We start from the raw sequence: 27,648 nt of genomic DNA, 5'->3' as shown, positions 1-27,648 counted from the left end.
TTAACCAATATAGCTAGCATAAAGCTAACATATTAGCTAAACTCCAAATCAGCCTAAAAAACCCAGAAAACATCATAAATTAGCCAAAAGAGCTAGCATGTAGCTGAAATATTAGCTAAACTGCAAAATAGCCTAAAAAATCTTAACAAATGCCAAAATTGTTCAAAAAGCTAACAGAATGTCATTATAACTTTCAACTTTAAAACAACTTAAAACTTATTGCATAGTAAAAGGTCACGCTCTGTTTGAGTCAAAACTCAAATCAACTCGGCCAAAATTCAAGTTGCAATGCAAACTGTCAAACACTCGTCAGGGCGGGGCCTGCCACCTCCCGACATTTGGTTAGTCCCGCCTCCACTTCCTTTGGTCGACTCAAGTAACCAATGGAATTGTTTGGCGTCAGAGGTTAGAGAGAATGCGCGCTCAGGGCTGCTGTGAACTTAAATCTTAAAAGCATTGAAAACTTGCACCAAAGAAAAAACATGCATCTAAGCGACTATTTCCAGTGAAACGTCGATGGAAGTGCGTTCCAAACTCATGTTCGTCCATCACTGCACACATTTTAAGACAAGGTTTGGCCTCTACTTACAAAACGCGTCCCTTGAACATGTTGAAATTTGAATTTTTTATTGCTAAAATTCCCCTCTTCAGCTTCAGAACTCACTGGAATTGTGTTTCTTGTGTAGTTTGAAAAACGAGTGTTATTTTGCCGTCGCCTGAAATGTCCCCGACATTAAATGGACCTAAAGCTCCTACAGACGACAGCCTTCCTGTTGGCATTTTAATGAGCAAGAAAACAAATTCCCCAGATCTAACGTCCATCCATCTTCAGAACTCTGAATCCCTTTTTGGGTCACGGAGCCGCTGGAGCCAAAACTGCTGCTGCGCCGGGCCACACGCTGACACCCAAAGACAATTTAAAGACTCCAGTTAACCTGTGAGGCAGGTGTTTGGACTGAAACTAGAGAGCTACGGAGCCAAATCGAGGCCAGAAATATGGGAAACCTAAATAAAAGATTTTGAAAAACATATTGGTGTTTTGACAAAAACAAATGTCAAATGTGCAAAACGTTTTGCTATTCTAAGAAAACGTATTTTTATTTTTAAAATGTTCTCTTTTTGGGCTGCACGGTGGTGCAGTGGTTAGCGCTCTTGCCTCACAGCGAGAAGGCCCCGGTTCGACTCCCGGCTGGGACCTTTCTGTGTGGAGTTTGCATGTTCTCCCCGTGCATGCGTGGGTTTTCACCGGGGACTCCGGCTTCCTCCCACCGTCCAAAAACATGCTTCATAGGTGAATTGGTGACTCTAAATTGCCCCTAGGTGTGAATGTGAGAGTGAATGTGTGTGTGATTGAGGCCCTGAGACAGACTGGAGACCTGTCCAGGGTGTACCCCGCCTTCGCCCATCAGTAGCCGGGATAGGCTCCGGCACCCCCGCGACCCCGAAAGGGAAGAAGCGGTCAAGAAGATGGATGGATGGATTTAAAATTGAAAAAAGTTTTGAAATTGAAAATTTTACCTTTGAATCCTAAAAAACTGAACATTTGAAGCTGAAAATAACAAAGTTTATTTTAGTAAAGAAACTAGAGATCTACGGAGCCAAATCGAGGCCAGAAATATGTGAAACCTAAATAAAAGATTTTGAAAAACATATTGATGTTTTGACAAAAACAAATGTCAAATGTGCAAAACTTTTTGCTATTCTAAGAAAACGTATTTTTATTTTTAAAATGTTCTCTTTTTTAGGCTTCAAAACTCAAAATTTCTATTTTTTTTTTGTTTCAGTTTTTTATTTGTCTTCCAACTCTTCTTTTCATTTTCAAACCTAAATATTTTAGTTTCAAAACAGATTCTAAAACTAAAAAAGATTTAAAACTGAAAAAAAGTTTTGAAATTGAAAACTTTAGTTTTGAAACCTAAAAAACAGAACAAAACATTTTGGACATTTTACTTTTTTTTGGCATAACAAAACGTTCAATTTGGATCATTTGGGTTTCAAATAATATTGGCCCCAATTTAGCTCCATAGAGAGCCTGCAGAAGAAGATCATACAACCTTCAGAGACATCCGGTCTGCTGGGATCTGAAGCAGAATGAAGCCGTGGAGCCCCCAAAATCTGACAAAGCTCTAAGGTTGGCAGCATCTGTGTGTTTCTGGTGCAGTGAGACTCACTTGATGTGCACAAACCGTAGACTTGTGCAGTTCATGAGCTACGGTGCGATTTCAGCACACGGGTGCATTTCCTCTATCTTGCAGTGTCCTCTGGAGGACCCCCGCCCCCCCAAGCTAGGGTAGTTACTGTGTTAGCATTTCAGGAAGTGCTCCTCCAACCTGACACTAGTTCACAAAATAACATTTAGTCGACATGAAAGGTCCATAAAAACCAAAACTGTGTTTTTGGGGGGAAACTCATAAAAGTTTCAAGAGGAGCAGCAGTTTGTAGCAAACATGTTGCTCTCAGACGATTCAGTTCGGAGGAGAAATAATTTTGTAAATAACCGGCCTTGAAATGACAGGATGACATGCAGGACTGCAGTGGAGACGAGAAGCTGCTTTAATTATGGATTAAGCAGCAGGATCCTGCAGGGCTTAATGTGCAGCTTCTTCTCTGAACGCTGACGGGGCAAAAAAATGAACATAACAGCCGAGGTTCTGTTTTTAGGTGTTTTTATGTGTTGAATTTGTCAAAAATCTAAAAAAATCAATATCCAGTTTGCTCATCTAAATGATGGATTGTTCTGTTTAAACCTGCCCTGATCAAACATCAGAGCTGAAGGTCTTTAGTGTTGGACACACTTTACTGTTGCAATAAGAGAATCTGCATCTTTATTTTGAAAAACATAAGAAAAATATGAAATAGAGTCAATAAAAATATGTTCCACCAGGGGCAGAGCTAGAATGTTTGATTTTATATATATATATTAGCTGAGGTGATATTACTAATGTAAATCAATTGAAAAAGTAAACAAAAAAATAAAAATAAAAATAATATATATATATAATAATTTGAGGGGCTCAAAATTTCATTTTAAAACATTCCCTTTGTTTTTGCAATGCGTTTTTATTAAGAATTTCTTAATCTTTGTCAATAATAGTAATATTGACAAAAAAATTGGGGAGGAAAAGCTTGTTGCCCCCTTGCAGTTCCACCCCTGCAGTCCACACGTTTCTTTTAACAGTTAATAGTCAAAAAAAAGACAAAAAATAAAATTTATGTCGCAAAATATGTTAATCACAAACAAAGATTATCCAAAAAACATAAAAATATGACAAGTTTCCATCTTTTAAAAGAATCTAAAGATGTTTTTTTTATTTAATGTTTGTTTCAATTCAACAGAAATGTTATTGTTTATTTTTACAGTTTCCTCCCACACTCTATTCATCAATAAAGCTTAAAAGAAGACGCATTTATCCTGCAGATATCTTTGTGATGCTAAATAACCGTTTAAGAGCTCAACAGGCAGAAAAGTGCCGAGCATTGTGGGAGAACTTCCCATCAGGAAAGAGTCGGTTTGTCCTTGAGGTGTAAATTTAGGATAAAGCAGCGTGAGATAAAGACCTTCAAGAAGCAACAAAGACTTGAAAAAGTCTAAGATAAAACCAACAATTGGAAATTATTTAGTTGTTTTTCTGTCCTGCAGATGTCTAAAGGACCAGACGGCTTTTAAATTCTTCCTACTTACTGCAAGGTTTAAATTATTATGGGATGGCCTGCGACTTTGCAACCATTTTGTGACAAATTTGGCAATTTTCACATTTTCCTACAACATGGAATTAAATACATTTTTTGTTTGTTTCATATTTTTTAATGAACCTTTAGCACCAACTATAAATTTAAACACCTCTTCAGGATTTTGTTCTAAAGCCTCTTAACTCTTCGAGCAGCATCGGGAAGCTATTTGGGAAAAATGTTGTCGATAAAGTTTGTCGATTTTGAACTTTTCTCTATTGCGCGCTCATTTTTTACCGGAATATAAAAATGCAGTACGTGAATCATTGGCTCAAGCTGAGCAAAATTATATAACATACGACATGACCATTTCAGGAATGTGGGTGTGGTTAACAAAAAACCTCCGTTGCTAAGGAAATCCTCAAATTTAGTTTTGTCAATTCTTCCAAAAGTTACATCGACTTGTTCGTCACCTCCTGACAACCAAAAAATAAAATGGTTGCTATGGAGATAAAGCAACAGAAAAGCCGCCATTAAAAAAAATGTTTGACCATAGCACCTCGGGCCATACAATCATGGCTTTTTTGTTATTTCATTATTTTCTGTTTGTAAGAATGACCTAGTACAAGTTCAGCTGTGAGAACATGCATGCATGCATTGTTTGTTCCATCAAATTTTTGAAGTTTTGTTGACCTTTGACCTTGAGAAGAGGCTGCCATCTTGAAATGTAAAAAATTAGTACGAGCCACAAATTTAAACACCTCTTCGGGACTTCATTCTAATCCCTCTTAACTCTTCGGGCAGCATTGAGAGGTTACTTGGAAAAAAATATTATCGATAAAGTTTGTAGATTTTGAATGGTCTTAGCATAGCTAGCTCATATAAACACATTTTCTCTATTGCTCGCACATTTTTTACCAGATTTTCGTAAAAAATGTATTATATGAATTGTTGGCTCAAGCTGAGCAAAATGATATAATATACGACACAACCATATAAGGAATGTGGGCGTGGCTAGCAAAACATCTCAGTTGCTAAGGAAATCCAAAAATTTAGTTTTGCCGATTCTTCTAAAAATCACATCAACTTGTTCGTCACCCCAAGGCGACCAAAAAATAAAATGGTTGCTATGGAGATAAAACTAACAGAAAAGTCGCCATTTTGAAAAATGTGTTAGACCATAGCACCTCGGGGCATACAAAGCCGAATGACTTTTGGTTTTATTTCACTATTTTCTGTTTGTAAGAATGACCCAGTAGAAGTGCAGCTGTGAGAACGTGCATGTATAACCAGCGCGTCTCTTTGGTGTGAGAATAAAGAGGCTGTGTGGCTCACAGAGCAGGAAGGATATTATAGGAGGTTTGACAGTCAGGATGCTCTACAGCCAGACTGCTCCCCCCACGGACTCCTGAGGACAGACGAAGCAGCTGGCTGTCCTTCCTTCCTGCTCCCTCGTTTCATTTCACCACCACACATGAGACCGAGCGCATGTGTGTGTCTGACATAAAACAGGGCAAAAACTGGAAAGAAAAGAGGAAACTGAGAGAACGGTATTAATAAAACAGAAACGGAGACGCTGAGGCAGATTAAGAAGGAGTAGGTGGAGCGTTGGAGATTGTTTATCTGCTTGTAAAAGTGTATGCGCCAGCGCTTATCTGCCAGCCTAATTATCCTGAGCCGTTTGGCCTTTTTTCGGCGTGTTTGTACCCACGGCTGAGTGAGCGCGGCTGCTTTGGTGTGTCTGGCTGAAGAAGTGACCTGAATCCTCACCTCGCTGTACAGACACCCCTTTACCGCTTTACTTTTGGAGCTTCTCTCCTCATCCTTCTCGTGCTTTTGTCCTCCGTCTGTTAACAGTCCAGGAGGTTTTTTATAGCTGTTTTTTGTTTAAAGAGGCAGATTAGAGCAGACTTTCAGGAGGTCGGAGTGCTCTGAATGTGCAGTTTGCACTCTCTCTGATCAGTGGTGTGTGCTGTCCCTGTCTGCACATGTTGGAGCATCTGTGCTGTGTGTGTCTGTGTGTGTTTGTGGGTGTCTGTGTCTGTGTGTGTGTCGGTGCGTGTTTGTGTAGCTTTGATGTCTTTGCCTCTGTGTCTTCTCTCATTCTCTCTGTTCACATCATGTGTGGATCTCACTGTTTACAGTTGGCCTGAATTAGAATTACCAAAAAAAAAAAGCTTTCAGTCATCTTGATATGGATTCAGAATATGGAGCCAAATCGGGGCCAAAAATATTTGAAACCCAAATAAAAACATTGAAAAAAATATTGATGTTTGGCCAAAAAAAAAGTAAAATGTCCAAAATGTTTTCCTATTCTAAAATAAACTGAATTATTTTCAGCTTCAAATGTTTTTAGGTTTCAAAACTCAAAATTTTAATTTAAAAACTTTTTCTTTTGTCTCAAATCTATTTTTATTTATTTATTGAATCTTAACTTTTCAGTTTCATAACCTTTTGGCCCCATTGAGGCATGTGGGGGCGGGGCTAACACGAAGGACCAATCAAAATCAAAGAGGGTGCTAACTTCAGTCCTGGTGCGTTCACTGACTCTGAGAACTGAGATAATTAAGGTCAGAAAATGTCTGTTTATTCTGTACGATCATGGTCTGAAGTTTTCCCAAGACGAGTGTAAAATGTAAAGTTTTATTGCTTATGTCCAAAACGTTGTTCCAGCTGTACAAAACGCTTCTTATTGTGTTAAATACAGTAGAAACGTCCTCATCAGAACAGCAGCAGCTTTCTGTTCATTTAAAATAAAATCTAAAATGATAATAAACACATTATTAATTTAGAAAAATAATAGAAAATTTGAATAAAAAAAATTCAACCTCAAAAGTATAAGGAAATCTTGAAGATTTGAAAAATAAAATTGTAAATTAAAAAAAAAAAATCAATTCAACTTGAAAGATGTTTTAAAAATGTGGAAAAATAAATGTTATATTAAAAAAAGCTAAAAATATTGACAAACCGAATCCTACCTTATATTTTATGATACTTTTTCTACAGACAAATTAGTCAAATTATAAACTGACCAATCAGGATTCTCAAAAATAGTTTTGCTGAAATATTTGACAGATTTCCGACCAATCACGGCTCACTGATGACGCCTCGTTCCAACATCAGGATCACAAAAAAATGTCCACTGAATGAGTTGGAGCTGAAAGTAAACCATTTTCTATGGGTGACATCACTCTAACTCGGTCCAGTTCTCATACAGTCAACGAAAAGCCAGAGACCTCACCCATGGAGGGGTCATGACCTTTAGAAGAAGGAGAAATCTACAAACAAAACCAAATAACTAATCCAACTCTCTACACTTTTGAATAAAGGTTCAAAGAAAGATAAACAGAGACAGAAAAAGAGAAAAGAAATAGAAATAAAGACAGTCACAGACGGTTTTATCATTCGGCTGTGAGTCTGTGTTCTGGAAAAAAAATTTATTTCTTAAAAGAAGTAAAAAATATAATCCTCTTTTTTACTGAATTTTTGACACAATGTAAAGTAGTCAGTGTCCATACAGTGATATAAAGTTATTTAAAAATAGTAATAATAATAATAGATTGTAAATAATAATTAATAATAATCATAATAGATAGATTAATAGAGCATGGAACAATAGCAAACACCTGGCAACAAAAGTGAGGGGTGGGCTCACTTTTATATATATATAATACATAATGTTTTCCCTTAATATAAGTGAAAAAACCAGCCAATAGAACTACACTGAAAAAAGTGAAACATTGGATCAATTAACAAAAGTTCTGTTATTTGTTACATTTAAAATTATCATTAGAATTTATTAATGTATTGATTTGTTTCGGACGGACTTTTTAAAATCAATTGTGAATTCCTGACTGTCAAAAATGTAATCTTGAAGTTATCTTTAAAATATTATTCCTTAAAATAAGCTTGTAAGTACATATATGTATATGTTCATACTTTTCCCTGTTTTAAAAGCTTCAACAGTCCAACTATTACTATGTTTAGACCAATTCAAACAAAATTTACAGGTTTTAACATCCAGTTGTCATTTTTTATGTAATTTGTGAGTAAAAGAAAAGTTCAATTTAAGATTTTAATTAAATAATAAACATCAAGATATTTGAGATTTTCTTACAAGACATTCCATCTTTTTAAAAAGTTACTAGTAATTCTCGTATATCCAGTGTAAACACACTGTTGAAGTAGAAGTTAGACAAAAATACTTGATGATATTTAGTTCTTTGCGGTGGATGATCTGCGGCACCGACCTCTGCTCATGCCGTCAAATATCTTCAGCTTCGGTTTTGATGTTTCTATGCAACTGGAAGCTTTCAGCCTCGAAGAGTCGGAGAGAATCACAGCTGGATGCGAAATGAAATCATCTCCTGTTGCTGCGAAAATGATCTTCAGAAATACGGTGAACATTCGGAGACATTTCTGATGAGACTGGAGGCCGGTGAAGTGATATGTCTTCAGTCGGCCTCTCGGAGCAGTTCTTAATCTTAATGAAGAAGTAATGCAAAGAGCTTCCATTCACAATGGATTTCAAAACGATTTTTATTTTGCTTTGAACAGAAGGTTTGTCGTCACATTAAAAAAAAGAAAACATCGCCACCTTATGTAATAAATCTCATGACTTTTAAAGGTTTTCTGCATTAAAACCATATGTATCATAGTAACAGAGAATTGTATGAAAGTACAGAACCATCATTTCAATATTAGCATTTTTTTCTAATTCATAAACAAAAAAATGAATATTTTTCGCACAACTTGGCAGACCAGATTTTGTAAATTTTCCTGTCTTATGAAACGTAAATGTGTTTTAAGATGTGTAAAGTGTATAACGTTGTATTTTATATTAATTTAACCTTTTATTAGGTAGAGGCTCCAACAGAAGCCCAGATGGGTTTTTTTTGCTTCTTCTTGCACCAACTTTTTGTGTATTTCTATACCGTTTTGCATTTTTTTGCAATATGGTTGATTAGTGCAAATACAAATCTGATCTCTGATCTTTGGCGGTGACATCCCGGCGTGCGTGCCGTGGACAGTGCACGTTTGTCCCTGCAGTCACGTCGTTTTTTGGGGGAGCTTCATGTTTAGGTTGAGCGCAGAAATGAGCCGTACGGCTGCATTTTCATTTTCAGTGGTCTGCTGTCTGTCTGTCTGTCTGTCTGTCTGTCTGTCTGTCTGTCTGTCCGTCCTCCTTTCTGCTCTGACAGCTGAGTTGTGTTTGTGTGTGTGATTGTGCGTCTGCGGTGCCGAGAGGCTGCTTGTTGTGTGCACATACGTGTGCTCCTTTTGTCTTTTGTGTTGGTGCCATTTTGCTTCGGGAGTGTTTGCACAACTGTATGCGGCGGCTCGTGTGTGCACGCGTGTGTGTGCACGTGTGTGTGCGTGCACGGTGAGCTCACGTGTGTGTGCTCCTCTTTTCCTCCCTCCCTCTGCTGTTTCTCTTCCTGTACTTCCAGAATAGAGGGGCCATCAATCAGTGGCATTGTGGATGAAGGAGGGGGGGGGCTGGCTCGGCGCCAGGGAAGAGGAGCTGGCGTGCAGCCCGGAGGAGAGGGAAGGAAAAAACAAGAGCAGGAGAGGAGACTCTGAGGGAAAAAAGAAGGACAGAGATACAGTGAGGAGGAATAAAAAGGAGGGCAGAAAGGGAGCAGGAGGCCGAGAGCAGTGAGGGAAAACAGAGCGAGGAGAGACGGAGGGAGGGGAGAAGGGGGGGCTGAAAGCAGCAAAGGAGAGATGCCCCCCCCACAACAGCTAGCTCTAATCAGAGGATGATTAGTACCTCGCTGGCTGCAAATATTTACCTGAGAGGCGACCACGGAGGGCCGAGCGGCAATTAGGCTGCAGAGAGCTCCGAGAGCGCCGTCACGGTACAAAAGGAGATCAACCGGAAGGTTTTGGTCATTAGTGGTCAAGAAGGCGGAAATTTGGAGCTGATATTTATTTGTAGTAAAAGTATTGGCATCAAAATGTTGAATGTTTTCTGCAGTACGTGCAATTACAGATGTTAACACATATTTGTTAAAGACCTACTGGATCGAAAACGGTGTTTTTAGCACATTCTAGTGACAAATATACAGAAAATGTGTCTTAAAAATGCATTTCTGAGTAAATCGATTAATAATTTTAAATGGATTTAAGCTTAACCGATCAAATATCGATTCATAAAGAAATATAAATTGATTTAGCACAGAAAGCTAAAGTCCGCTAGCTTGATGCATCCATCCATCCTTCCATCCATCCATCCATCCATCCATCCATTAATTCCTTAACCCAGTATGATGCTAATTTGAATCATTTTATCCAGAATTCTGCCTGATTTATAACCACCTTTAAAAAAATGGAAATAAATTCAGGTACAAAGAGGTTCAAACATCACAGAGTTTAGAAAAGGCTGAACATGTTCAGAAAATGACATTATTTGACTATAAGCCCGACTTTGCACTGGCTCACCTGTGTAAAGGTGCAGACATATGATGTCACAAATACAGAGTAGAAAAAGTTTACAGTTTTTACATACTTCACATGTTGGCATGACTTTAAGGCTGAGATGGATGTTCTGTATGTGGATACATTAGATTAAACTACACAGTCTGCTTTTTTTTTTTTTTTTTTTTTAAACCTCATCGTCTTCATTTCTGGGTTTTTTATTCCATCAAGGAAATCAAGAAAAACGAAATTATTTATTTTAAATTTAAAATCTGTTACTAATGTGCCCAAAAACCAAAGTATCTTGTTGATTTATCTAATTAATTGATTCTGATCAATCAAAGAGCCAAACTTTTGTGCTCGGACTGAACTCTGTGGAAGTTTATGACCTCCTCACATCTTCATTGGACCCGACTGAACACATGACACATGCTGCTGGTTTTCACAGCAAATGAGGAACTTTTTCTTTAAAGCTTTTAATTCATTCAGGCAGAATCAGAAAAAAACTGAAAAAAAAACACAGATCCTGTTTACAAACCAGGAGACTTCTCTTAGAACAAGTTTAGCAAGATTTTCCCCACATATCTGTCCTCTTATCAACTTTTATACCTCTTATTGAGCATTAAAAGTACCTTTTTTTTTTTTTTTAGAAAAGCTGTAGGTTTAAGTGACATAAATTCATTTTAAAAGAATGATCAAAATCCTGTTCTAAAATAAAATCTTTCAACTTTAGAGCTGTAGGTCAGGAAATTGACATTTCTGTGTTTGGTGTTAAATTAACCTTAAAACAGACATCACAAACATGCAGATTAAATATAAAAAGAAAATAATTATAAAAATATGATGTTTCTTTACCAAACTTGATCAAAACAAAGTAAAAATCTTGAAGGAAACTCATTTTCTCTCATTTAAATCACAAGAAGAGTCGAAGTTCTCGTTCCTTCTACAGGAGTCAAACATAAATTCATGACATTTTTGGGTTTAAGTTACTTCATCTGAGTAGAAATCATCACTGACAGGTTTTCCCACAAACGTTTGGCTGCAGGCTGCTCCCTCGGTTTACATCAGACTCAGACTGGCAGCGTCTGAACACACATCGTCCTTTCTGACCATTAAAAACCCTCAAAGTTCTGCTGGGAAATGACCCGGTCCCCGTCATGCAGCTCCCTCACAGACGGTAGTTTGACTACCTTTTTAATTCACGAAGATGTCACAAATAACTCTAGTTAGTTCAATTTATCGTAATATTTAGAACGCAGGGAATCCTCAAAGCAGGGAGTCATCTCGCTGTCTTCACTCAGGATCCTCGTTTTATCTGGATCATTATTTTAAAAAACATCTGCATGATTCTCCACCAGTCAGTAATTGCTGGTTTAATTAATGAAGGCTTCAGTTTCCCTCCGTTCTGTTCAGAGTGCGCTCTGACAGATCAGGTAGGAGCGTTTAGGCCGTGGGTTGAACATGTGGGTGGAGAGAGCAGCAGAGGCCGTAATGAATTGAATGAAGGAGAAACTCGCTGCTTCCTTCTCCCACATGCAAAATGCACAAGAAAGCATTGAAACGAACGCCGGTTGGTTTCCTGGGCTTGAATGCTGCAAAAATGGCAGAAAGTCGGAAGAATAAAACACCTTTATGTGTAAAGAAAAGTTCAGAGGTCAACAAATCAAATATGGCAGTAAAGTGACTTTTGGTCTAATCATTATTCCTAAAGTCAGGTTTTTAAAAAGGGTTTGTGGAGTTATGAAGAAATAAATGTAAAAAAGTTGTAGAATCATAAAATTATGAAGGTTTTATTTTGAAAAGGTTTTATCTTAAAAAAATATATACATATATATTTATATTTCTAAAACACGCAGAGAAAGATGTGTGTTTTTCCCTTTTGGTGTATCAAGACTAAAAGATCAAAATATGGCCATAAAATAAGGCTAAATATGACCACATTTCCCCCAGAAAGCACTCTTTAAGGGTTATTAAAGATTAAGTATCATTTTGTGTAAAATGCAAAGCTGTCAAGCAGACAGAAAAACTTTACTATGAATCTCAATCACAAAAACTCATTTTGATAAAACTTGTGTTTTTAATTTGGATTTCCCGCCAGACTTACCATTTGGCAAAGGTAGGCAATCCAAGCTGAAGGCTTAAAATATTTCTTAATGTTCTTAAAGTAAATTTTATGGCCATCAGTCTTTTGCTATCTTATAACAAAAGAAAAAAACAAAAATCCCTTAAATGACATAAGACTGCTCATGTGAGTGTTTCAAGCTCCCCTGTAAATCTGCAGCAAGGGAATATTCCGCTAACTGCAAGTTAGCTAGAAACTCTTCCAAGAGTTTGCATAAAAAAAGAGACATTCGGTCATCAACCAGCTGGGAAAAATGTCTAAAAATAAGCAAGAGGAAAGCAAAAAATGTGTTGCTACTTTTCCAAAAGTGCAGAAAGAAAGACAAAACAGGAAAAGAAAAAACAGAATCAAAGGAACGGATGTGAAGAGTAAAAAATAGAAAAGTCCTTTTGAGAAATTTAAAAACTTTTGTTGAGAACACTCCAGAGTATTGTTTTGTTACATCATTCAAAACCTGAGAAATTAAAGAAATTACGTTATGGACGTTTTACTCTGTAAGGATTTTAAAAAAGAAATAATTGATACAACCACTTCAGAGGGCCCCATCTTACTGTTCGCCCAGGGCCCCTAAACTGTTAACACCGCCACTGCTGATCAGGATCGGATCTTTATATATTTTTTTATTCTTTTGATCAGTACTGTGTATTTCAAGCTTGTTATTTCAAATAAATGTACTAGTAGAAATCTGGGAACAGATCCCAGCATTTTACTGCCGGAGAGCGCAGCAGTTTGAACGAGAGGCGTACGAAACGGCTCAGTAAAGTAATTCAGACATTAAAACTGACAGCAAGTGTCTCTTTTTTTTTTTTTTTTAATCGTCACCCAAACAACAACCTACAAAGGCATTAAAACAGAAAAAAGATTGAATTTTAATTTATTTTCAAAGAGAACGGTAATTTATTTTCAAAGAGAACGGCACTCCCCGAGCTGCCAACAGAGGGACACCAGCGAATCAAATGTTAAAAAGAGACCAATCAGATTCAGTTTATGACACTTTTTTTCCTTTTTTTTTTTTTTTTTTTTATATAATGCTTTACAAACATTTTGTATGCAACTCTGTATTGGTATCAGTATCAAAATCAAATGACTCCAAATCAGATTGGGAACAGAAAAATTCTGATCAGGACAGCTTTGAACAAGTTCTTGTGGCATTTTTTATTTTTATTTTTTAAGATGGTGGACATATATAAAGCAAGTTAAACTCAAAATTGCATTTCTATTTTTTTTTTAATTCAAATTGTTGTGAATCTGGAGCTGCTAATAAAAATGCTGTTTGAAAAAGATCCCGGACGAGCCCCCAATTTATGTTACTTACAAACAGCATCCAAGTGCAGACAAATAGATCTATGGACATCTTGGTTTTCCTCGTCTAACCTGGGATCTGGTTCGAAACACTAAATCTGGATAGCTCTGATATATCGATCGCCAGCTAACTTGCGGGAGAGTGTGTAAACAGAGAGCTCTCAGCAACAGGGAGGCGAATTTCTTGTTAACTCCAGTTAAAATGCAGAAACTATGTCCAGGTTTTTAGATTTAGGCAAAAAACGGCAAAATCATAATTAAAAGACAACTGGAAACACTTTTACTATGTTAAGAAGATTGTCGGAGAGGGACTTTAAGTGTTTTTTATCTTCTTTCGTTGTCTGATCTGACATCAAGCCGTTTGTTCTTGGGTGAATATTTCTGTTGTTTCTCACCTACATCTGATCCGTCTCCTGTTGAGACTCCCTCCCTCCCCATCACTATCTGTTTCCATGCCAGCTGGCAGCGAACGCGCCCTCCAGAGTTTATCGACAAGTTTTCGCTCTTGCTTTGTATCTGGCCATCGATTCCTCCCTGCATCCGCTGCCGGCGCTCCCCGGTGGCCGTGCTCTGGCCGGCGGTGGAATGAGACTGTGATGTGCTGCTCTGACACCTGCTTTGGCTCAGACCACATCACCCCTGCAGAATTCATTTGTTCTGTCTTTTTTGGACTTTTTTACTTTGTTCTTAGACAGCAGGAATGGACCGGGAATTTCTGAGCAGATGAGAAGTCTCACAGCCTTCTAATTTGAAGGATTTATTATTTTTTTTACAAGCTGAAATTCAGGAGTACACATAAATGTTTCATAGTTTATTTTAACTTAAAAAGATGCAAAAAGTAACTTTGGCTTAACTGTTAACCAAAAACTCAACTCACAAACACACAAAGGGTTGAAAACATCAGAAATATAAAACAATATGATGAATATTGTGGAAACATTGTTTTAATTTTATTGGGACGGTTTGTTTTTTCCACCTTTAATGTGACTCTTAATTGTTTTTTTAAAAATATATGAAGGGTTTATATAGGTGATCAAACCACCAGAAATAAGCAGGTAAGCAGAAAAGCAAAGGGCAATATAGAAAATACATAAGCGACCCCCCCCCCCCCTTTTTGAAATGGCACATGGTACGAGCTCAACGAGTTAGATTTAATTTAGCTGCACCGCTCTACAAATTGTTATTTTACTGATGAAAACAGAAAATAAGGTCATTATATCAATATAATAAACCAAGACTGTGTTGATTGTTTGTAATTAAATAAATTTAAGAAACACATGTTTCTGTTTAGATCTAGATTGTAAGATCTTGAATATGTTTATTACCTTAAACATCACATGTGGAGAAAGCTAGAGCTATGATAATTGGGAGAATGTTAAGAAATGCTCAGAAAAAGCAACAAATTTTAATTTTGAAACCTAAAGGTAACTACAGTATTCCCCCCTCATTCACAGATGTTAGGGACTGGAGACCTCCGCGAACCCGCGGAATCCGCGAATACAGACCACCCCCATCACCATTCTATCCCCCAACCCCCGCAGCCAAAGAATATCCGTTACCGATCCATACTCATCAAAAGCACTTCTGATCATTCTTTGTAAAAGCTTACTAAAGAATTTTAGACTATTGCTTAAAATAAAGAGTTTATTTTATTATTATTCAGAACAGCAGCGTACTTTGTGACAGATGAGGAGTGTCACTCTGTCTGTGGCAAACGCTTGATTTACACTGGTTGCAGAAGCGCCGCGGAAGCGTCACAAAGCTGTGCGGGACAGAGGCCGCTTCCATTTGTCGCCCTTGTTAATCTGTGGTGTGGTTAAAACCTTCCGCGGAGCGCCATGATCCTCCGCGGAAGGGTCGCACTGTTCAGCGGATAGTTTCAGTGTCTATTTTGTATGCGAGCGAGCGTTCCGCGTTAATTCTGGCATGAAGATACATGAGAAAATCTGGATTATTTTCAAAATGTAACCAATTATTCACAATAAAACACTGACAAATGTGATCATGTTTTTGCATCTAAACAGACTAAAGAGATAAAAAAATAAAAAAAAAATACACACACAGATCATCTTGGTGGGCCGACTCCGGAGCGGGTCTGGGTTTGGGGTGTAAAAAAACAACAAAAGAGAGTCAGAGAGCAGTTCTTCTTAGCAGAAACATGTGTTAATATTTTTAGGGTATTAATTTACACTTGATGGCAAAAATTTTTTTTTTAAAGTTCTAGCAGAAGCGCCTGTTCACACCACGTCCAGTGTGCCGACGGGCTGGCGTGCCATTCATATACTGCTGCACCACCTTCGGACGCAAAAGTTTCATACAAACGTCTTGAATTGTCTGAGTTTTTGCCCCAATCCAAATTCGGAATCTTCTTCGGATTCTTCCGAATTCAGATTGGGTGAATTCGGATTGGGCCAATTCTTCCAAATTTGGAAGAATCCGAAGAAGAAGAATCAGAGATTCTCCCAAACTTCGTGACGAACCAGAAGAGTCGCATGACTGAAAAAAATCTGCTAAAAATGAAATGCGAATACGCGGGGGAACACCGTAAATAAAATGTAAAAATAAAAAAGTATCAAAAAGTGGAGGTAAGGTTATAATTTATTAAAAATAAATGTAGAATCTGTTAATTTAAGGATGTTTCATTTTAGTTAAATATTTATTAGAGTTACGGCTCCACTATGTATGTATGTAAAATATACATATATATATATATATATATATATATATATATATATATATATATATATATAGTATATACACCCATACATGCTATATACATATGTATACACGCAAATGCACATATACACTTACATATATGCATAAATATTTGTACATACATAGCTATCAATAATTTATGCCTATATAGTCATGAAAGATTGTTGATCTGTATTGAAGTTTAAATTGCCTTATTGTTGGACTGTTTTTGATTTTTTCAGTTATACTATTTCAGTCTCACTCCACAAAATGAAATACAGAATTATTTCTTCTGGTGCCACTTTTATTTATAATAACTCTGGAATGGCCTCTTATTGAGTACCCTCCATCACTATTTGTAATTTATCTTCAAATATATTCATATATATATATATATATATATATATATATATATATATCTTCATTTTGAAGTTGGACTCATCAGGTTAAAATTTAGTTTAGTTTACACAGAAAAAAGACTCAAACATGAGTGAAATCATCTCCTGTTATTTTAGTGACTCTTTTACAAGCTTTTATTTCTGTTGATAAAAAATAATCTAAGAATAATGTTGTTGTTGTTGGTGGAGGCCACCTTCTGCATTACTATGCTCTCTCCTCCTCATCATCACCATCACCAGAATAAGAACTGCTACAGTAACATCTGGAGCAGAATGGGGTCAAACTCAAACTCTTGGACTCAAGACGATGATTACTTTGCGTTTAAAGCGGCGCAGGTCTGACTGCCGCCGTCACGCTCATCTGTTTCCAATTGTTCAAATAAAAAGGCGTTCTGTTCCGTCGCCTTCCGTCTTTGTGGTCAGCGAGCGCTCACAAACAAACACAAACACATGGAGGGGCTCAGGGACAATCACCCACCCACTCATGCATATGCCGACACACGTGTGAGGCTGAGTTGTGTTTGAGGATGCCTCGTTTTTGAAGCCGTAATGAGTGGCTCCCATTGACAGGCTGCTGGGTTTGTGTGTGTGGTACAGCCTTTGTATTATGGTCTGTCAGTCATCACGCTGCCCTCCATCACTGCCTTTCTCTCCCCTCCCTGACATCCTGAAGTGTCAGGGACACGTGTTACCGAGGATAAAGTGATACAGAGAAAAAGCAGAGCAGGGAGGAATAAACCGTCCTCCTGTCGTCTGAAAATGAGGAAGACAAAGGGCAACGGAGGGAAGGAAAAGGAAGATGAAATAGAGGAAAGTGGAGTGATGGAAGAAGGGCTGACAAAGAAAGGGGAGGGTGATGAGTGAGGGATGGGAGGAAGAGGATGAATAGGGTAATAATGGCTCAGTGTGAGAGCTGCTGCAGGAAAAGGGAGAACGGCGGAGTGAAGAAGAGAACAAAATGAGGCTGAGGGACTCAGACAGATAGAATTAGACACAGAGGTCTGTGCGCCATCGCAGCAGGAGAGCACTGGAAAAAAGTCCTTCTTAAGACAACATAACATGTTTATTTCTTTTAAAAAATGAACAAAATGGCCAATGGAATTGGTACTTTTGTGTTTTAAGGGGCAGGCTTCAATAAGCTGCTTCTGGCTGCTGCCTTTCAAATGTGGGTTTTTATTATTTATGTCGTTGTTTCTATTATTATTATTGTTATTATTACTATCCTCTATAAGTACCATATTGCATATTTAGGAAAAAAATAATAAAAAAGAAAATATAATTTTATTATATTTGATATGTATGAAACAATTTCTGCCTTTTTAACACTGGCTGACTTTTGTTTTTGTTTGTTTTATTGTTTGTTTGTTTATTGCTGTTAATTGCTAAAAAATTAACAAAAATGTTAATGTTAAATTAACAATTTACATCAAAACAATGTCCTTCTGATCCAAAATAGAATCTTTTTATTTAACCGTTATTGCACCAGGATATCCCATTGAGATTAGATCTTTCTTATAGAAGACCTGGGCATAAATGAGAATTAATAAACAAGAATTGTGTGGAAAATAAATAAGAACAGATAATTTAAAGCTGTTTCCTGCCAATAAACCAGTACATTTTATCGTGGTAAGAGTTTTTAAGGTAATTTGTGATGTTTTAGTCTTTTTTATACTAAATTATACCTTAAAATTAGCGATAAACCGTCATATTCAGGTATATTGCTGTGGTGTTTGGAAATATTCTGTCTTAAAAAAGCCTTTTTTTGCTAAAAAGAAAAAGTTTCACATCATTAACATACAAATTCACCCTTTTATCCCCAAAATATTTCATATTTTGAGTGCTACAAAACTCCAACTATCTTTATTTCTAAACTACATTCATATTAAAGACTAAAGTTACGCATTTTTAGATCAATTTGTCTAAATAATTAAACATAAATGTCTGTTTCTGTGCCTCGCTCTTATTAAATGTATTTGTTCTGTGTTTTAAGTCAAATTAAACTTCTCAGTTTCCCTAAATCGATAAAGTCTGTTTCTTGAAACAAAACCACTCTCCTTTAACAAAAATAACTTAAAAAAGTATATTAATATAAGGTAAAAACAACTTGTTTCATTAGAAAATTTGCCTAAAATAAGATGTTTTTGAGTTTGAATGACCCAATAAGATGTACTGTCTTGGAACCAGTCATTACAAATAATTGAAAAGTTACTAGTGAGTTATCTTCATCTTAAATAAAATATAACATATTTAAACTAAAAACTATGAATACTTGGTGAGATTTTGTGTTTTGGGTTCTCTGGGTTTATGCTAAAATTAATTCAAGAAATTCGCTGAAAACACTGAGATTTAAATGTATAGTTCTGGTAATTGGAACATCAAACCATAAATTAAAATAAACTGAATCTGTTTATAGACTTATTATGACTTTGACTCACTAATGAGAGCTGTTTACATCAGGGGTGTCACACATGTGGCCCAACGGTTAGACTATCCTCATTTCTAAACTCTTATCATCCAAAAATATGACTAAAATTGGATATTAACATTAATAGTTTTGAAAAATTACAATGTAAATATGTTTATTTTTTAAAAGTTTTATCTTTCTATTGTTAAATACATTTATTCTAAATTAACTTTGCAGTTTCCCTAAAAACCAGCAACTCTGTTGTTGAATTTAGGTCACTTAGTAATAACATTTCTGCTTAAAAAATGAATAAAGTTAAAAAAAAAAAAGATTTTCATTGGAGATATTGATTAAAGTAAGAAGCTTTCAAAATCAAAATACTCAGCAAGATGTATTCAAGATTGATTGTCTTGAAACTACTCTCTGCTAGAAAGGAAAGCTAGTTTTGTCTTAAATCAAGTGTAATAAAACTAGAAACTAGATTTAAATACATTTTAGTATTAAGTTAGCTGTTTTTGACTGCTTTGGACATGTTTTCAGATTTCTTTTTTTTTTTGCCTAATATGGAGTTCAGCTAACATTCTAGCATTAAGCTAGCTATATTTGGCTAATTTAGACATGTTTCCAGTTTATTTTTTTTTTATTTTTTTTGTGGCTAATTTGGAGTTTGTTAATATTTTAGCATTGTGCTGGTTGTTTTTTTATCCTAATTTGACATGTTTCTTTTTTTTCTGGCTAATTTGGAGCTAAGCCAACATTTTATTTCATGCTAGCTGTTTTTGCGAATTTAGAGTTAAGCTAACATTTTAGTGTTATACTAGTTTGTTTTGGCTAATTTAGACCTGTTTTCAGCTTTTCGGCTAATTTGGAGTTTGGCTAACATTTTAGCATTATGCTAGCTGTTTTTGGATAATTTAGACATGTTTCCAGCTTTTTGCCTAATTTGGCATTTAGCTAATATTTTAGCAAGCTTTCAGCTTCAGTATTTTCAGCTAACTGCTCTGGCGTCTTACGCGGCCACATTGATCTTACAACATTCACACTTGCATTAATGCTATATATCTAGTTTGCTTGGTTGTGCACTTAAATCTAACAATATTAGGCATGAATTAATTTCCCTTTTCCTTCCTTCTGTCTGCTTTTCCATCTCAGGCAGAGATTGTGAAACGTCTCAGCGCCATCTGTGCTCAGATCATCCCCTTCCTCTCTCAGGAGGTGAGTGCCATCGCTGCCAGACACACCAAATACACAACAACAGAGAAACAGCGCCTCACACCTCCGCTCTGCTGACGACAAACACAAACATATCAGTTCCAGAAGAGCAAGTACCAAGGTGTAGATATTCAGCACTGGTTCTAATTTGTGGCGTGGTGTTGTTAATTGACACAAATCATATACTCATTAAAGCATGCCGCATGTGTGCGTATTGATAAAGACACGGCTCATTAGGTTTTCTTGTAGGTTCTGTCTGGAGAGAATGAATTCTGTTTGTTGTTGTTTTTTTGCACACAGACACGTTTGTGTTTTTAACTGAAGGAAAACAAGTCTTTGAATGAGTTTAAGTATCTTGTCATATTTCATTTGTTAAATCCGTATCTCTGCAGCCTTCACAGTCACCTTTGTGTGTGTAGAGGTTGTGTGCGTATGGAGAGGATGTGATTGTAAGTAAGAAGAGCCAGAAGTCAACACTAGTTTTAACTCTGTTAACGCCTCTATATGCACCCATACAAGGGGTGACCAGTCTGGGTCCAGCATGTTTTTCGTTGTCCATAGAGGGTTGTAGAGCTTCGTCGTCAGGGGCGCACATTGTGTCTTGCAGTTCTTTTGAGGCTCGTAGCCTTATTTAAATACTTGACAAGTAATTTAATTATCTATTAGTCGTTACTTATATTATTTGGGGTCAGAGTGTAGTTGAAAGTTATGACATTCTGCTATCTTTATGGACTATTTTGGCATTTATTAAGGTTTTTAGGCTTTTTTCAAGTTTAGCTAATATGTCAGCTACATACTAGCTATTTTGGCTAACTTAGGCTTTTTTTTTTAGCTTTTTAGGCTGTTTTGGAATTTGGCTAATATTTCTAATATTTCAGCTACATACTAGCAGTTTTGGCTAACTTTGGCATTTTGTCATTTATTTAGGCTAATTTAACTAATATTCTAGCTAGCTAACAGCTTCAGCGTTTTCAGCTTTTAGCTTCAGTGATATCAGCTCCTTGTCGTGGGTATGGGAGGGGCTGCTGTTGTGAGCGCATGTTTTTAGAAGATTACTCAGAAATGCGTTAACGGATCAAAATGTTGTTTTGGGGTTGTTTATAGTTCAGGTATGAACAGTATCAGTCTGTCTGTCTTAAAGGAGAAGATCTCTGCCAGCGACGAATCTCAAATTCCTGAGCTTAGAAATTAAATTCTTTATTTAGAAAATTATGCTAAACAATATGAAGGAATAACTGGGCAGTTGCACTTGACTTGCTACCAGAAGTTCTATTATCACTTAGCTGCGTTGTCACGTTCTCTGGGCTCACCAGCGCCCTCTGCCTTGAGGCAGGCATACTGCAGCCTCGCATAGTGTATTTCTATAGCGCATTTTTAGAGGATTAAAAACGACTAAATGAGTCAAAAACTGGCACCAATGTAACCACACAGTTGGCCAGAAATAAGCAAATGGGGTCAATAAAAAATAAAGCCTTTTTTATGGTGATAAGAAGACTTGGTGCAGGTTAGGCATGGAATGCTGGTGCCTCACCTGCCGCTGTCTTGTGTATTTAAACAGGAAATTCACATATTTTCTACATTTTTTTTCTTGTTTACCAAAGAAATGTTGAAAATCCACACAGAAAAAAGTAATCATGGAATCAACGTCTAAAAATTAATGTTTGATTTTTAATGTAGCAAAAGTGAATTCCTTTCTATTAAGTATTTTTTTAGAGATACTTTAAAGGTGAGGCACAGACCCACCTGCCTCCCCTGACAACACGTCACTGATCCACACTGCTAATATATGTGATGGTCCTTGTTTAGATGCACTTAAACATTTATTTAAAAAATTGTTTTCCTCATTGAACTTTTTTTATATATATATTTTTGCATTTATTACATATTTTTGCATTGACAGTTTAATCATTTCTGCTGGTGTTCTGCTAATAGTTTTAAAGTCTGTTTGATGACACCTGAACAAATGACGAGGAGCTGAATGGGTGAGAATGTGCTTGTGGTTGTGCGTTAGCTCTGAGTCTTGGCGAAAAGACAAAATGTGGAGACGGCGGCGGTTGTGTCAGGCTGCCGTGTGGATGGCGAGCCCACAGATACCTCTGTTTGTCAGGGCGCGCTGATGAATGCGCTGCCTGGAGACAGCAAGGTCACAGCACTGTCACTTTGATCAATATTGACACGCTGTGTCTCCCTGTGTGTGGCTGTACAAACACCGTCACGCAAATGTGTGTTTGCGTTTGTGTGACTGGTTGCTGTGGGAGTCAGTGTAAACAGAGCTGAGATTCTGTGTAGTTGTGTCCACCTCCTGCATATTAGTCGTGTAAAAGCGTCTTTCCATAATCTAGATGTTTTTTTAAGCTTTGTTGGGAAAAATCCTTTTCCGCATGTTGTTTGTGAGACACAAACGTCAGAGTTGTGTACATTAGGTTTACGCTGGGCTGGTTTGTTTACGTCGTGGTCAATAGTACAGTGTAGCCTGTTTGCTTTTTGCCGGCTGTTTCAAATCTGTGTGTTTACACGCTGCTCTCGTGTTGTGTTTGTGCGTTTGTGTTTGTCCAGCACCAGCAGCAGGTGGTCCAAGCCGTGGAGAGGGCCAAGCAGGTCACCATGGCGGAACTCAACGCCATCATCGGGGTGAGTCGCCTCCATACGCACCAGAGACAACACCGACTATTGGACTCTAATGAGGAATACTATTTTATTTATTTAGCACAAATCAGACATGCAACTTATAACAATAAAATGAGAACAGAGGATGAAATTGTGTGTGGGTTAAATAAATAAAATGACTGTGGAGGGAGGGAAAGAAGCCAAAAGGCTTGAACAAAAACAAAAACAAAGTATAAATAAATAAAAAAATACATGTATATTTAGAACAGTAAAACAAAATAGACATTTTTGACCTTATTCCACATAATTGTGAATCTGAATAGTAAATTTAGGAATGAGATTGTTTCATGTATTCTGCTAAAAGTCTTTTTTTTAGTTTTGTTTGTAAATGATAAGATATGTTGTTATTCAGCAGCTCTATATGTTCATTGAATCTCATTCAGAATTGTTCACAACTGTGTTTGTAGTACAAATAATTCATGTGAGAGTTACTGTGTTTTCTGTTTCTGATGAACACCGTCTCTAAAGATGCATGTTTTGATTTTTTTTATATATTTGAACCAAAATGAAGTCAAAAAGTTTTAAAGTTGCCCTGAAATATGATTCAGTATTAAGTCCGTTATTTTGAAAAGAAAAAATAAATCAGGATAAATTAATACCCAAAAAACTGTTATTTTAAAAAACATTTTTTTCAAATAAAATACATTTTCCCTCATAAAAACACATATTGATTCGCCAAATGGGTTATTGTCTTTATTTAAAGTCCCACTCCAATTTATTTTTTTCTTTTGTGTTTTTTTTATTCTTATTTTTCAGTTTTTAAAAATCCAAAACTTGTGGTTTTTTTACGACATAATTTCTGCAGAGCAGCATTCGAAATTCCCCTCTGGGTTGTGGGCGGGACTGTTGGCTGGAAGAAACCCCACGTTGATTTCCCAGCATGCCTTTGTTTACGGTCTCTCCTGTTAGCTTATAGCTCCTCATACGAACATTAGCATGAAAAATGGTGATCCATATTGGAGCTACGCAGACGTACAGTTTTGACCAGATAAATGAAGACGTTAATGGATCTATGTGTCAGCAAAAGGAGGATTTAGAATAGAAGGGATACTGAATGGTCACAAACCACTGGTTTGTATCTGGTCCTGATCCATCACAATTTAGATAAAAAAAATACTCAGAAGTTCAGTTTTGCTTAAAAATCAACCACAATACGACAGCATGTAGCATATCAAATCAAATAATTAGTGAGGCTGGGAATCAATTAAAAAAAAACTAACCAATTAATCGCAATTTGGAAAAAATTAATTTTTTGTTCACTTACAGTATTTGCCAGCCACTTATTATCTGCAGATAATCACACGCAAAATCGTACATTTAGAACGTTTATTTTTAACCCTTTGGAACCTATGGTCTAAAACTCAGTTTTTGTCTGTATTTGAGTTTTATATTTTCAATTTAAAAGACAACCTGCTGATTATTTGGTATCATTTTAATCAGTACAGCCTCTACTATGTGACGCCACCTTTATTTTGTCATTTTTCCATGTTGTATTCACACACTGGACATAAAGTCATGTAAAAACAGAAAAATACATCTGGAAAAATGGGATTATTTTGTTGTGGAAACCCCGAAAATGGTTAAATAGCTGTTTTTATAACATAGAATGAAAGTGTTTGGTGTAATTTTATAAATACAACAAAAATAAAATTCGTCAACAAACTAATGAACATGTTTTTGAATGAAAATACAAAAAAAAAATCCAGGCTGAAGTCACACCAAGCAGCCCAAAAAAGAAGAATTTCTCACTGCTCATTTGACATTCTTCCAGAAATTCTGTTTTTATTTTTATTTTTTTTCTCATACATTTTCTTTATTGTGTTTGTGAATCTTTTGGGGAGAATTTTGATGGATTTCAGGTCAGCTCGACTGGAATCTACTCCGGTGGGGGCGTGTCTGTCCGTTCTGCTCACGACGCCGGTGGGCGGGACTTTCTCTGTGAATCGGAGTTTCCACAAATTTTAGACGTCGGAGTTTGTTATTGTGGAAAATTCTTGTTGGTCCACATCCCAAAATAAAATAATAGTCTATCTCCTTGATGTTGGATTTCTCATGGGAGACAGCTCCGTTTAGCTCCGCCCCCCATAGCGGGCGTACTGCTTGATGTTCTTATTTATTAAAATAAAAAATTGCTTTTGTCCAAAACCTACAAATAAATGCCATAATATCTCTTTAATTTAATAAAATCTCAATCACAGACTGTATAAAAAGTTTATTTTAATCAGTTTATTAAATATTAGCACATTAATAATGTTCAATTAATCGTGTGTGTTAACTTTAATCATGAGTGAAAGTTCTGACGTCTGAATGCATCTTCAGACATAAACATGTTTTTGTCACAGATTTGCTGCGAGGATTCTCCTGTTTTGCTGCTCTGATCATTTTACTGTTAACCTAAAGCTCTTTGTTTCTCTCAGCGTTCCGAACACGGCTGTCCCTGAAGTGTGTTATCCTTGTGTGTGTTTTCACAAAAACACATCCTAATGATCCCTCAGCATAATAGCCTTTCTTTATCTGTAAATGCTCCCTTGTTCTCCACTCGCGCTTTTCTCAGTATTTTTCTCCTTTCTTTCTGGATTTGCTTATCAATCTTTTATTTTTGTATTTGTGTCTCTTGCTCTCATTAATTGTCTTCTCATGTTCCTCAGATTCTCTTTAGCCTTTCTGTTCCAGCGTTTGTGGTGCGGCTCAGACCTTTTCCTTCCTCTCTTATCTCTGCGTTTTCCTCCTGGCCAATTTCGACATCTTTTCTTCCTTCCTTCCTCCTCATAAATCCCATCACCTCTGTTTTTCCATCTCTTCACCCACGCCTGCCCTTTCCCTCTCTCTTCCTTTTGCTTGTTTCAGTCTGACTGGATTTGCTCCTCATCCTCGGTGTCCTGCTCACCTCTTAATCTGCTAATCTTCTTCCTATCTACCATCATTTTCATTTCCTCTCCAGCCGATTTCCTCTTATATCTTAAATTTGCTCTTTTCCTTCAGCGCTCTGCTCCTCCCATATGTTTTCCGTGGACGTTCGGCCTCTTTTGACTTTGTCTTTCTAACCATGTACTCCCTCTGTTTTTTCATTGACCCCGCCCCCCTGCTGTCCCTGTGGTCGCAGCAGCAGCAGCTCCAGCACCTGTCTCACCACGCCCCTGGCATCCCTCTGACGCCGCATCCATCAGGGCTGTCGCTGGGGGCGGGGAGCTCGGGGCTCCTGGCCCTGACCGGCGCCTTGGGGGTCTCGGCTCATCTGGCCTCCAAAGACGAACGCAACCACATCGACCCCGAACTTCTCCGAGGTAAAATATCAAACTTTGATTTTAATTCTGACTGTTCTGGTAACACACTGGTGAATGCCGGATGAGGTTACTACTTTAGTGTTTTTACATTTAAATTGTTTTTACGAGAAGCGGACTATTTTGCCACGTTGTCATGGTAACGGGTACCTCTGCTGCAGCCGGTGTATGAGGACGATCCAGCAGAGGAAAGAGGTTTACACGCTCATGTCAAATGATTCAAACCATCATTTCAGAGAGAAAGTTCATCATTTCACCGTTTACTTTTGTCCAGACGACGAAGAAAAAGTTTGTTTTAAAGAAAAAAACTCCAAAAGTTGTTTCCTATATCGACTTTATGGCAAGAAATAGACATGATCATTAAATGTGGATCAACAATAAAATAATTTTCTTAATTATAAAAACATTTTCTTATAAACATGTGTTCCCTCTGTAGACTGTAAGGAGGGAAACATTGAATCAGTTCAAAAACTTGTTACATTTAAATTCAAATTTGTAATTTGAGGAAAACTAATCATTTTAAATGTAACAACTTACAGAACTTTTTGTTAATTAATCCAATTTTTCACTTTTTTCAGTCTATCAAGCATTCAAGTAAACAAAACATCAAAGAACAAACTATTTAAATTCCAATGGAATATGGTCTTTTATCTCTTTATTGTCTCTCTTTAGCTTTAATGAGAAATGCTAACAATTAAATAAACACGAGATTATTTAGTTAAGTTTTGTCATTTCTGCTTTGATTCTTAACACGTCAAACAACTAAGCAAAACAAGTTAAAATTACTGTCAGAAATTCTGAAGAGATTTCTTTATATTTGTGTTTTTGATTTATAGATAGTCAAGTAAAAGTCCCTTAAAGTTTTTATTTTTTTTATTTTGGTAAATTACAAACGATGAACAAATATTAAATATTAAAATGATTGAAAATGATTTAGAGTTGTGTGTTTTCAATAAAAAAACTCATGTTACTCTAAATGCTTTGAGTTTTTTAAAATAAATACTAAAATGTTGTTTATTTTTTAGATTAAAATATTTAATAATAAAAAAGATATCCTGCTTGAATGCTTTGTATTTTGAATTGAAGGAGGACCTTCCTGACACAGGATGGGTTTTATTTTGAAAGGAACTAGTGCGCGCTGCTGTCAAAAGTAAAAAAACAGTTATATATAGAAACACAGAGACATTGTTGTAATTCAATTATTTTAATTATTAAAAACTACAAATAAATCTTAATTGCTCAAAAAGCCTTAAAATTGTGAATTTTTAAACGATAAAATGGGACTTTGTGGCTCTCGGTGGGTTCTGGCCTGTAAGAAATTAGACTAAAAAGCTCTTTTAGTGTTAAAGGTTGCAGACCGCTGGTCTAAGATGAACTTTTAATCAGTTCAAATCCAGATGTAGCAGCAGCATCAGTCTGGACACTCCCTGAAAACGCAGTTTGGAGCATAAATTTCATTCTGGAAGGCCAGGAATTTTC

At 36.6% G+C, this 27,648-nt stretch overlaps 1 protein-coding gene across 6 annotated transcripts in view; it reads left to right on the top strand.

The window, feature by feature from the left end:
• tle2b (TLE family member 2, transcriptional corepressor b) overlaps nucleotides 1–27,648 on the top strand; it is a 154,269-nt gene that overhangs the window by 91,105 nt on the left and 35,516 nt on the right. For 4 of the 6 annotated variants that reach the window (XM_024278858.2, XM_024278859.2, XM_024278860.2 and 1 more), the window contains 3 exons: nucleotides 20,162–20,224; nucleotides 22,778–22,852; nucleotides 25,992–26,172. In XM_024278858.2, coding sequence (XP_024134626.1) covers nucleotides 20,162–20,224; nucleotides 22,778–22,852; nucleotides 25,992–26,172 — 319 coding nt within the window. The remainder of the gene's footprint in view (nucleotides 1–20,161; nucleotides 20,225–22,777; nucleotides 22,853–25,991; nucleotides 26,173–27,648) is intronic. The other 2 variants (XM_024278862.2, XM_024278861.2) reach the window with 2 other exon arrangements.

Source organism: Oryzias melastigma, linkage group LG4 (assembly GCF_002922805.2).
Source record: "Oryzias melastigma strain HK-1 linkage group LG4, ASM292280v2, whole genome shotgun sequence".
In the NCBI taxonomy this organism is placed as follows: Eukaryota; Metazoa; Chordata; class Actinopteri; order Beloniformes; family Adrianichthyidae; genus Oryzias; species Oryzias melastigma.
Note: the sequence above shows the minus strand (reverse complement) of the source record. Positions and strands in the feature narration are given on the sequence as shown.